The sequence below is a fragment of the Nyctereutes procyonoides genome, unplaced genomic scaffold (genome assembly GCF_905146905.1).
Source record: "Nyctereutes procyonoides isolate TBG_1078 unplaced genomic scaffold, NYPRO_anot_genome, whole genome shotgun sequence".
NCBI lineage: Eukaryota > Metazoa > Chordata > Mammalia > Carnivora > Canidae > Nyctereutes > Nyctereutes procyonoides.
Genome location: NW_026575051.1, coordinates 15,934,807 through 15,947,925, shown reverse-complemented (window position 1 = coordinate 15,947,925; position 13,119 = coordinate 15,934,807). Strand labels below are relative to the sequence as shown.

At 37.9% G+C, this 13,119-nt stretch overlaps 1 protein-coding gene across 1 annotated transcript in view; it reads left to right on the top strand.

The window, feature by feature from the left end:
- PTCHD4 (patched domain containing 4) overlaps nucleotides 1-9,645 on the top strand; it is a 174,971-nt gene extending 165,326 nt beyond the window's left edge. Inside the window, exon 3 of the mRNA XM_055330915.1 lies at nucleotides 8,012-9,645. Within this exon, the coding sequence (XP_055186890.1) occupies nucleotides 8,012-9,645 (1,634 nt within the window). The remainder of the gene's footprint in view (nucleotides 1-8,011) is intronic.
- The last annotated feature ends 3,474 nt before the right edge of the window (nucleotides 9,646-13,119 follow it).

Genomic DNA, 13,119 nt, shown 5'->3' with positions numbered 1-13,119 from the left:
GGGAGAGGACAGGAAAGCAGGCCATCGTACGTGTGCTGGTTCTGCAGGGCTGCTTCAGCTTTTGGCAGCACTGAGGCCCAGCAATAAGGAAAGCTGAAAAGAGAGCACCGGGGATCCCTCAAAGCACTCAGCTGTGGCGGTAAAGACAGTGGTAACCAAGCTGCATTCAGAAGTGGCACTCCAAGTCAAATGATTGGGAATGTTCTCCATGCAAGCATCCTGCAGTTGCCAGCACTGAACTTTTCTTTCCATTCAAAATAGCACTAACTGTATGCTCAGCACATATGTAAATTTATCTAAAACTCATACTAATCCTATAAGGTAGTCATCTCATTGCATTGTCATCTCATTACATAAAAGAGGAAACTGAGAAATGGAATGTTTAAAAAAATAACCTACTCAAGGTCACTGAACTAGAAAGAAAGAGACCTGCAATTTAAACTCAAGCAATATGGGGATGACTGGGTGGCTCAATTGGCTCAGCATCGGACTCTTAATTTCAGCTCAAGTCATGACCTCAGGGTCCTGGAATTGAGCCTCATCATGCTCCACACTCAGCTGCTCAGTAGGGAAGCTGCTTCGGGATTCTCTCTCTCTCTCTCTCTCTCTCTCTCTCTCTCTCTCTCTGCCCCTCAACCCACCCACCATTCTCATTCTCACTCTCTCTCTTTCTCAAATAAATAAATCTTTAAAAAAATAAAAAAAACAAACTCAAGCCGTCTGGCTTTGGCTACTTTTGTGCTACTAACCACAATACCAAATCATGTTACTTACCTAATTTTGCCCACTTGGAGTATTAAAACCTTAGCAGCAATAGTCACCAGGTTTTAAAACAATATACATGTGTGTATGAGGAAACACACATACACATGCATACTAGATTTTTTCAATTTAACTTAATGCAGAAATACAACATAAATTAGCAAAAATGATGGAATGCAACTCAGGAGTGAGACTACCCTTTTCTATGCATTAAGATATGTATAAAATACACAACATCATTGAAAACCGTACAATGAGAAGGTTACTAGATTCCATTTTTTTTCTTCTTAGGGACACAATGAAATCCTCTAACCTGCTAAATGCTGAGAGATGAGTGTCTGTTCAGATTCATTTTGAATTCCTCTTTTCGTTGCAATATGCCACCTCTTTACGCTCTGATTGAGCCTGCTTCATTCTGTACTGGGATGGGGACATTTCAAGAGAAGTGGCTTCCTGCTTGATATGAAGCTAGACCCTCCCTCCCCTCATTACACAATGCCATCACAGTTTCTGGTAAAACAATCCAATATGCCCCCTGGCAACAGTGGCTTAGATATTCCTGTCAAATAACTTCCTACCCTACGTTTTTGGGGGCTCTATAGGTATCAAAAGGCAAAATCCTTGGCCATCTTTATGAACAGAGCTTGATAATCATCTATTTATTCTGATTTAAATTAATCAGTCTACAAATACACATTGATCATCACATCTAGGTTAGACACACTGGGTTTAGAAAATGTCTAAAAAATCTCTCTCTTGGGTAGAAGGTATCTTATAGATTCATTTCTATCCTGCCAAATAATAATTTAGAACAAGCTTTATAATTTCATATTCCATTCTTCACAGACATCTATAATGCTGAACCAGCCAAATTGATTAATTACATGCTAATTTGGCAATTGAACGTCATTGATATCTATCACCACCTCTGCCATAGAATCCCTGAGTAACACTCAGCAAATGTCCTTTTCAGTAAAATGAGGCAAATTATATTTCACAGATGCTTATGCTGGATATAGAGCTGTGAGTAATAATCTTTGGAAGAACACTTAAAAATACCTTTAAGACTAGACACAGATCATGGCCAATTCAAATTCACAAACATTTGTTGAACACCAATCAGTGTCAAATAATTGAAATACAAAAATAGAAATGACAGTGCCTAACATAGATAGTGAGGAACTTACAGACTTACATGAAAAACAGGCATACCAGTAGATAATTTTAGTTGGGTGTAGTAGTAAGCACTACCATATGTGTTGGAACACAGAAAGGCTTCTAAGCATCTGAGTTAGGGATGAAGAGGGCAAGCAGAAGGCATTAGAGATGAGATCATGCTTGAGTGGTATCTTTAAAATAGAAGTAGGAACAGCTAACTAAGCAGAAGGAACAATGGATAAGGATCCTGTGTAACACTGAACAAGTGAATGGTAACTCAAAATGATTCAGTACCCAGATTTTGTTTTGCTGCTGCTGTTAGCTGCATTACTGGTTCAGTTGACTGGATTTTCTTTTTTATTCACTATTTATTCATTTGATTGGTATGGGGAAGTCATATAGCCTTAGAGCCCAACAGAAAATTAAAATACTCATTTCCACCTGAACTCAGGGGTGATTTCCACAAACACAATTACTGAAGGCATAGCTAACCAAAGCAGGAATAACTGCTCAGAGAAAGTAAAAAAATTTCTCTGGAGCAGGTCATAAGAGGGAATATTATTTTTACCTTTATTTCTGATGTCACTGAAAAAGGAGATGTCAAACTCTCATGACCTTCTGAAGGCTTGACATATTCAAGTATAAAGGGAGGCCCACTAGTACATCATCTCAAGGCAAATGAAGAGAATTCTAATTCAGCTGATTAGAAAGAATTAGAAACTCACAGATGGTGCTTATTAGAGCAATATATCAAGAAAAGCCCAGTAGGGAGCACTAATTGAATCAGTTACAATTAGTTCTGATTGGATTTAACCCTTGTTAAAAGTATTTTCTTTGGAATTCTGGATTTGGGAGAGATTGGATTTGGGGTTAAAATGGCAACTGTAGAATTTATATTCAATTTACAAATGAATAACATCCCTTTGAAGGAAGTCACTTTGGGCCAAACTATGTCACCAGAGTTTTCCTACAGCACCGTAGGTGCAACCACAGCGTTAAGTTCACACTGAAATGCTGGAGTTTAGAGAAATGTTGTTAAATGTGGGAAGGAATCTGTTCTCAGAAATCTATCTTACTTTAGAAGTCCTCTTTAGTTGTAAAGTGTCTACTTCAGGTTCAAATGGAATTATAACCAGTTCTGAATATTGTTCAACTCATTTAGGACTGAAAGCAGTTTTATTTGATAACAAAAATACATGTTTTTAGGGGCACCTGGGTGGCTCAGTGGTTGAGCATCTGTCTTCGGCTCAGGTCATGATCCCAGGGTCCTGGGATCAAGGCCTGCATCAGGTTCCCTGCAAGGAGCTTGCTTCTCCCTCTGCCTATGTATCTGCTTCTCTCATGAATAAATAAATGGATTTTTTTTTAAAAAAATGCATGTTTTTACATTTTAACCATTTAAGATTTTTCCCTCTGGCTGACCTGCAATGCCATGACCAAAAGAAGGATCCACATAATCTTCATTTTTTTTCCATATTCATCCATTGTAAATAGCAGAACTTGTTAAATTATTGTTAAATAGAGTAGATTAGCCAGATGTTACATAAGTTTTGCTTGTTATTGCACAATGCTTTCATTTGCTTCTATTTGGAAAGAGGCCTCCCAACAACATCCCTAAAGACTTTTGGAATATTCAGTACACACACATACACACAAATCTTTTATTCTGATTCATTTCCCTCCTTGAATTTTTCTCCCAGTTCCAGCTCTGTCCAAAGCATTTTTACTCCTAAAAGTGCTCTCTCTGTTCCTTCCTGAAACTTTGCCGAGAGGAAGATTAGTTATCTAATAATGTCCCAGTTGAGCCACTTATTACGGTATTCTAATATGATTGCTCATATACATGTCTCTCACCAGTCAGCAACTTGAATGGAGTTGTTCGTAATACAAACTTAGGCCTTAGGTAAGACTTAAGGATTTTGGTAGAATGGGACAGAAGCAAAGAACTATCAGGACTAAGGTACCAAGAAGAAATATAATAGAATCAGTTCAGGTCCTTGTTTGGTGAGGCAAGTCACATTCACATGTGTTCTATCATTATCTGAGATTGATCACAGGTATCTTGTCTGAATTGGAATAGGACCCTCAGTAACAATGGAAAAATAGTGCATATGTCCTTTTAAAAAGCTATGATAGAGAGTTACGGCTTCTTTCAAGTAAGCTGATATTCAAAAAATGGTATCAGCCTCAGAACAGAAACCAAAGTACAAAGCAAGAAACCAAGAGAGCAAATACTTCAGAGGTTTAAAAATAGGCTCTCTATGGTTGACAGGAGCCAAATGAACAGCAGCAAGAGTAATCCCAAATTCTAATTTCTTCTTACAGGATCCCTGTTCCATGAAATAACTAAGTAGTTACCAGTCTGGATGGATGGATGGTTGAGTAAGTTTAATACATACATACAAAACTGGAAAAAATACACAAAATTGTTAACAGCAATTATCTGTGTTATAGAACTATGAAATAATTTTTTCACCATTATTTTTTCCATCTTTCACAATTTTTTTATGGAAATATGTCATGTTTTTATAATCAGAAAAAGATGATTAAAGCGTGTGTGTGTGTGTGTGTGTGTGTGTGTATACTATCTTTTTCTTTTGACTATACCAGTAATTCTCAATCAGGGGTAATTTGTCCCCCAGTCAGCATTTGGCAATGTCTGGAGATGTATTTGGTGGTCACAACTGTGGAGTGTGCTACTGGCATCTAGTTAGAAGATAGGAATGTTTCTGACCACCCTATGGGACTGCTTCTAAAATTCATATGTATTAGAAGCTATGCTCTCTGTCTCAGAATTACCCAAGTAAAAAATGATGTTCTGTTCTGACAGATATTAGAAAATATTGTGTTTCTTATTTACCTTTATGTTTTATATGTTGACTAGTATAGGTCTTTGTGTATAACAAATATATATTGGGTTGAATTGAATTAAAAGTATATAGCTCTTCTGGACACAACTAATATAGATATAAAGATGCATAATAAATTTCAGAAAAAGTAATTAAACAATACATTTCTTTGACCCATCTAGAATCAAAACTTGATTGAATTCAACAAGAGATCAGTGGACATCTTCTGGGTATCTATCACTTAAGTTCCAGGTGTTCTGCAGAGTATAAAAGTAACATCAAATGTACCCTCTGACCTTGAAGACCTCTCAATCTAACCAAAGAAAAAGAACATATCCTAAGAACACCATTTTGTTCCATAGCAAAACAGTGCATGGTTGTGTGCCAAAATGAGTAACTAATTAGTGCAGTAAGACTTTAAGGAGGAGAAAAAATCATTATGTCTGGAATTGTCAGAGATGGCTTCCTGGCAAATTAGAGAATTGAGCTGATGCTTACCAGACCGATGGACAGAATTTCCATATGACCAGCAATGAGGAAAAGGTATTGTAAGGCAGAGAAAATAGCATGAATAAAACTAAGAAGATAGGATTTATCAAGAACGGGTTCACAGGGAGAGCAAAGGCTACCATGGCTGAAGCAGGTAATAGATCTGAACTGCTAGGAAATGGCCAGATTACAGTGAGAATCAAATGAGTATCAGTAGGAATGGCCTGTAAAATATCTAAACCTATGAATGGGATAAAATATACCCTCTCCAAAGTTTGGAACTTTTGTTTTCAGTCTTTATCACACTTAGAGTGGTTACTTAACCTAAAACGATTTAGCATCATCTTCCCACACGTACAGACCTTTGTACTATATAAAGCAACAATCTGACCTACATAGTGTACCTAATATTCCATAAAAGTGACCATTAGCAAAGGAAACCAAATTTAGCTGCAGCCCCATGTAGCCTTTTCCCTCCTTATGACTACAAAGATAGCAAGAGTCCTCATTTCAGAAGAGAAGAGCTCTAATTAAGGAATTATTTTAATTACTTCAGCTAATATCCTAATATTACATATTTATCAAGAGAATGAAATAACAAGTATTCTTTTTGGTCAAGGAATCTTGCAGAAGACAGAAATAAAGAATTAATGATAAGAATCAGTAGACTTAAAAAAAATCATTAGACTTAACTTACATATATGTTGGGCCAGTAATTAAATCCAAGAAGGAATAGATCATTGCTTCCCAAAAATCTGCAAAAAAAATAAAAACAAACAAAAACTTATCTTATACCTAAATGTAATTTGCCTAACCTTTCTACTTGCTAGGATAAACTTATCTTTTCTGACTGAGAACTCAAGAGAGAACTTTGGAGGATAATAGGCTTTATAATTAGGATAAGAAGAACTCCAATGCAATAATTAATGATTAATAAAAATTCTCAATATAGGTGTACTCATGTGTCTTTAAAATCAAATATTAGTATTAGGCATATTTAAACCCATAAATACTATAGTCTAACTATAAAGCAAGAATTCTTAGATGCTCATAAAACACGTTTCAGAATTGTTAACTTACCCAAAAAAACTTTGTTGGTTAGGAATAGATGCAGCTGCATGTAATAACTGTACTTCCAGTGGCTTAGACAAATGGAGATTTGACTCTCTCTAAAGAGACTTAGAGAAGATGGTAGACTGTGGCTCTTATTGGTGGCTCCATGATGCCATTTAGGGCAAAGCTCCTTCTGGTTTTCTAATAACCATCTTAAGGTGACCATCAGTTACATTACCCAGAAATATGTCACATAAGTCACCTCTGGTTGAAAGGTAAGCTGAGAAATAATTTTTAATTGTGCCATCGCAGTCCCAAATAAAAGTAACAAAGAATGGGAAAAATTATGTAGGCTTATTAGCAACCCTATCAACAACACAAGATCAGTAGTTATAGTAAGACTCCATCCATCATGTTTGTTAAAGCATTACTAAGTGAAATGCTACAATATTCAGGTGCCGCACAAAGTCCATTTTCCGAGTTTTCTTGAACTAGGTCATTTTATGCCTTCAAGCCACATTTTTGTCTAATGGATTTCTTGGAGAAGAGCCCAAACACAGCTTGTATCCATTCATAGAAAAGGTTTGTGCGTAGTATCGTTTTGCCGACAAGGGCAAGAGTGATCTTTGAAATTTTCACTCACTCAGAAAGTTACCAATTGATATATTGTGGCTGGTAATTGACAGAACTAATTCAGGGAAGTGAAAACAAGGGAATTGAAGGTATGGTATGATATCTTTACCTTCCCAGTGGCTTTCAACTTTTGCTGATAAGGAAGCAAGTGGTACTATCTTAAGAGCTGTTAAGTTCCTGGAGGGAGGGGGGCATGGTGGGAGGCGGGGGAACAGTTCAGTATCTAACTGTATTTGGTACATAGCAAGTGCTCAAGTAATATTTGTTGAATGAAGCTTTTTCTTCTTTACCCTTATTAAAGAGTGCACAGAAGTTGATCAAAAAGAAGCATTCCCCATCCACTTTAATGAAGCAACTGTTAGCATCCATACTGCGTGAATAAAAGCTCTGTGAGGAGCCCAAAGGAAATGCTTGCTGTGATCTGTCACCCTGAAGGTTTTGCCCTTTTATGTGACCTGGCAGGTTTTTTTCCAATTCACATCTAATGTTAATTAATCAAATCTATAGGAACTGGTTTCTAAGCCATTCGGCCACCAAGCAGATTATGAACATTGTAAAATCGATGTAAAGTGATTTTTAAGTGTTTAAAATCATCTTATGATTTCCTAAAGCAGTATGTAAGTCAGCTTCAAATGGAGGTTAGGGATTATCAGTCAATGCTTCAGTTGATCAAGCATTCAATTGGTGTCGAGGGTCATTTGGAGATGCATGAATGACACCCCCTGCCATTCGCGATTCGTGACTCATTTAGGGAGACAACATGTGGGCAGGGTGAGAAAATAACATAATAATGTTAATTGCATTTATGACTTGTTGAATCAATAAGACAGATAACACATGTTTTGTTTTACCCAGAATACCAATGAATTTGGACTTTGCCGAAGTGGGCACAGGAACTAAATATATCCCGTTGTGTAACTCAAATTTTGAGACCCTGGTAGGAGGATCATAGCATTTTGCAGACTGGAGTTTAAAGCACTGCTTAGCATAGATAATCTATAAAGAATTCACTTGAACCATAGGAGGAAATAAAAACAATTGTTCTTTTTCTTTTTTTAAAAAACTAGGTCATGGAACTAAAGGAGTATTTGAGCTTCTGTCTGGATGGCGGAGAACAAGAGAGAATTTGCCCTTCAAAGACAGGGTGGCAGATGCCTATTCTGATGTGATGGTCACCTATACCATGACCAGCTCCTTGTACTTCATTACCTTTGGCATGGGTGCCAGCCCATTCACAAACATAGAGGCTGTGAAGGTCTTCTGTCAGAACATGTGTGTCTCCATTCTGTTGAACTACTTCTACATTTTCTCATTCTTTGGCTCCTGTCTGGTCTTTGCTGGCCAACTCGAGCAAAACCGCTACCATAGCATCTTTTGCTGTAAGATTCCCTCTGCAGAATACCTGGACCGCAAACCAGTGTGGTTCCAGACAGTGATGAGTGATGGGCATCAACAGACATCCCATCATGAGACGAACCCCTACCAGCACCATTTCATTCAGCACTTCCTCCGCGAACATTACAATGAATGGATTACCAATATCTACGTGAAGCCATTTGTTGTCATCCTCTATCTCATATATGCCTCCTTCTCCTTCATGGGGTGCTTGCAGATCAGTGACAGAGCCAACATCATCAATCTACTAGCCAGTGATTCCCCGAGCGTTTCCTATGCCATGGTTCAGCAGAAATATTTCAGCAACTACAGCCCAGTGATAGGATTCTACATCTACGAGCCCCTGGAGTACTGGAACAGCAGCGTCCAGGAGGATCTGCGGAGACTCTGTAGTGGGTTCACTGCAGTGTCATGGGTGGAGCAGTATTACCAGTTCCTGAAAGTTAGCAACATCAGTGCCAATAACAAGAGTGACTTTATTAGTGTCCTACAAAGTTCATTTTTAAAAAAGCCAGAATTCCAGCATTTTCGAAACGATATCATCTTCTCCAAGGCAGGGGATGAAAACAACATTATTGCTTCTCGCTTGTATCTGGTGGCCAGGACTAGCAGAGACAAGCAGAAGGAAGTCATAGAAGTGTTGGAAAAATTGAGGCCCCTGTCCCTATCAAAGAGCATCCGATTCATCGTGTTCAACCCCTCCTTTGTGTTCATGGATCACTATGGCTTGTCTGTCACAGTGCCTGTTCTGATTGCAGGCTTTGGTGTTCTCCTGGTGTTAATCCTGACTTTTTTCCTAGTGATCCACCCTCTGGGAAACTTCTGGCTAATTCTTAGCGTCACCTCAATTGAGCTGGGCGTTCTGGGCTTAATGACATTATGGAACGTCGACATGGATTGCATTTCTATCTTGTGCCTTATCTACACTTTAAATTTTGCCATTGACCACTGTGCACCACTGCTTTACACATTTGTATTAGCAACTGAGCACACCCGAACACAATGTATAAAAAGCTCCCTACAAGAGCATGGGACAGCCATTTTGCAAAATGTTACTTCTTTTCTTATTGGGTTGGTCCCCCTCCTATTTGTGCCTTCGAACCTGACCTTCACACTGTTCAAATGCTTGCTGCTCACTGGGGGTTGCACACTTCTGCACTGTTTTGTTATCTTACCTGTGTTCCTAACCTTTTTCCCCCCTTCCAAAAAGCACCACAAGAAAAAGAAACGCGCCAAACGAAAGGAGAGAGAGGAAATTGAATGCATAGAAATTCAAGAGAACCCTGATCATGTCACCACAGTCTGAAGGGTGTAGACAAATGGATTTTTTTTCTTTTCCAGTATTGCACAATGATGCAGGGAGAGTAAAGCTCAGACCTCAGCTGCTTGGGCTGGCCAGGGGTAACAAGGAAAGTCAGATCAAGAGTGAATTGTTCATGACACATCAAGGTGTCCACTTCTTGGGGGGAAGACAGAATCAAGGAAGAGGGAAATGTTCTTTGCAACCTTGTTCTCCACTAAAGATAAGTTTGTGGATGTGATCTTGGAGCCCTTCCAAGGAATGGACAAACCAATGGGGTGTTAGAAGGCCAAAAGCTCTAATTGCTTTCAAAAATAGAATGCTTAAGAAAAATGAAGAGGAGAGGAAAGGAGGCCTGTAAATAGGGAAGATGATAGGAAATGTCAAAATTGCCATGGCACTTCTCTTATTTGTGTTTTGAACAGGTTGGTCAAAGGAAACCTATGCACTTGGGAAGTACATATTTAATCCCGTCTAAACCAAAGGACTTCCCAATCCATTTTACATGTACATATATATGTATATATGCTATATATACATATACCTAGACTTGTCTTTAGTGTACATTGATGTTTGTGTGGAAGAAAGTGTCCATTTGCAGATGGGCTGGCCTTTCTCTAAAAAGTCAAATCAGCCTTAGCCAAATATAGATACATTAATGGCAATTCAAAGTCAACTCATGTTTCAACAGCAAGGGTTTTAGTCAACTGTGTGAAAAGAAGAAAAACAGAGATGTGAGCCTATTCAATTCTACATATGATGTCAGTCTTTGAGATTCCAGCTTGGATGACTTTAGTAAAAAAACACAAAAGACATTTAAATCAATCACCGCATGGACAAGTGTTAAAATTTCATGTTGGAGCTAAATAGTTGATAAGGCTTTTCATCGGCATTGAATGATTCTCTATATTTGGGAAGGCTGATTTGGCTGCCTTCAGAGAGCTTACCCACTGAAAATGAGCATTTTATACATATTGTCCATACATGTGTGTAATCGTGCATGTGTGTACGTGTGTGTGTGTGAAAGACAGCTGGGAAATACCATAGTTATAGTGCTCTCATTTTAGATGATGAAAATATACTGCCATGGAATACAGATAATTAATGTAGGAGAAAGGAGATCTAACTAGGAGGCGTCATAGAATGAAACAGAATAAATGTATCATCACCAGTCATCATGCACCACCAACTAGTTCTTAGCATAAGGAAAATATCCTAATCCTATAAAGTCTAGTGTGCTCCTTGCATTAATATTTGGCACATTGATCAGGCCATGATCACTATAGTAGTGGTTACTTTAACTACTGCAATATTGTTTTGTAGCTTCTTGCAATATCATTGTTCTTGTGACCTGGAAAGTGTTCCTCGGTTGGCCATCACGTAGGGTGTTCGTAGCTCTCCAAGGTGGCATATTAACTGTAACTGCTGCTGAATTCTCTCCTAAAAAGTACCGAAGTAAATGTTTTCATTGAGTTAACATGTCAAACTGCTCCCCAGCAGATAGATTTAGTCTGTTGGGTGCTTACATGGATTAATATTAATGCTGTGCTTCCTGTCACAGAAAATTACTAGAAAATGCCTTTTCCCATGCCAAGCAGTAAAATAAGTTAATTTTCAGGTAGGACTGAACAAATGTCCAGTGACTATAAAATCTTTTAGTAGCCTCTCTTACCTGGAAGAGAGCTACTGTTTCCCATCAACTTTGGTTGTATATTTTAATTGAATCTAAAATATTAAAATCTGAGGAGTGGGGGAAGAAAAGGAAAAACCTCCTGGACTCAGGTTCAGAAAAGAGATACAGACCATTTAATTCTGATTGCAGTCTTTGGAAATGAAGTCAATAGATTAATGAAGTAACAAAATGACAAAACAAATGTACTTTCTGAATAAGGAGTTTATCAGGATATTAAGGGAAAGAACTGCCCCTAAAATGAAAACCATTTAACCAAATTTTATTTTAGTAAATGAAGTTTGCTTTGTCCTACCTTGAGGTTACTAAGTTTCTATTAGAATGATTCATGTCTTCTCAATTGCATTCATGTGGGCAGAGTATCAATAGATCAAGTATGGAAAACAATTGCAATAAGCATAGTTATTGTTCTCACATCATTTGTTAAGTTCATGTCACAGATAACCCTAGCCTTTTGCCTCCTGAATGGCTCTGCTAGAATGAAATGGTATTTGACACTAGTAGACCTGCAGACCATGATCTCATATCTGAAGTAGAAATTTCTGGAGAGTTGGGTTTTGGGGAGAGGGAGGAGGATTCTTCTTTCATAGTTTACTCACCACTTGTGAAGATTTGCCTTTCATCCCTTTCGAAAGATGGCCATAATCAGCTGAGACATTTTATTAACTATTACTCCATTTCTTCCTGAGGTATGCCATTCTCCATTCATTTACCAAGCTATAAAAAGCTTGCCTATTAGGGTCATTTATTTCTTGATTAATTTAGACAATGCCACACTCAAGGAAGACTGGCAGGCTGATTTATAAAGAAAGAATCAAGCATGCCAGTTGCCAAATGCATATGAGCATGGTGGCATAGTTTGCCAAACCACCAGGGAAGTTCCAATATCATATCTCCATCTAGACAGTCTCCGGATGAGGGAAAACAGTTCTTTTTTTGCTTATGACTTCAAGGATCAAAGTGAGTATGGTAAATGTGAATTTCCCATTGTTCGAGTGACTAGAGGGGTGGAATTTTGGAAGGGACGTTCTTTTCCAGGACACCATGGTACTCTTTAGTGAACTGGAGCAATAATTTATTGAAATGGAATTTCTTGTTCTGGAAGAGTTAATCTATCACCCAAAATGCCCCTGCTCAGTCTCAGGAAATAATTTAAGCCTGTAAGGAATCTAAATGAGCATCATCTGACCTCCCAACCTCACTGTGCAACAGATATTTCCAAAAATTCCAGTTACTGAATGCCAAGATACATTTTAACATATGAGATCATGATTTGCAGGTAATGCCCAACCTCTGCCTTTTCTGGTAGCTTGTGTACAACTCTCCCTACTTTTTCAAGTTTACTGCCATAATTTTGTCCATTTGTGAAATATGATGATGTTCAAATTGAGAACATACCTACTGCTGGAAGATGACCAATCAGCTCCTGGAAGAAAAGAACCCATGGGAAGTATCTCATATATGTAGAATATTGTATTTTGCTGAAATGTGTTTTTCTCTTAAAGCAAGAGATTTTAAAAGTTTGTAAAAAAAAAAAAACCACCTTTTCTGAATTTAAACTGCAATGTGGATTTGTTTTCCTCCATCAGAATATAAATTTGAAGTAGGAAGTGGCATAAGAACTCCATTCTCCACGATGGTTAATAAGCTCCAAAAAGGTACTCACCTAAAATATGGAAAGATTTGGTTAACCCCCATGCCTAACATTTTTAATGAAAGGTATGCTTAAGTATAATCTCTTGTATTTTTCCATGGGAAGTGAACCTCTCTGACAGTTGTGTATGAATATT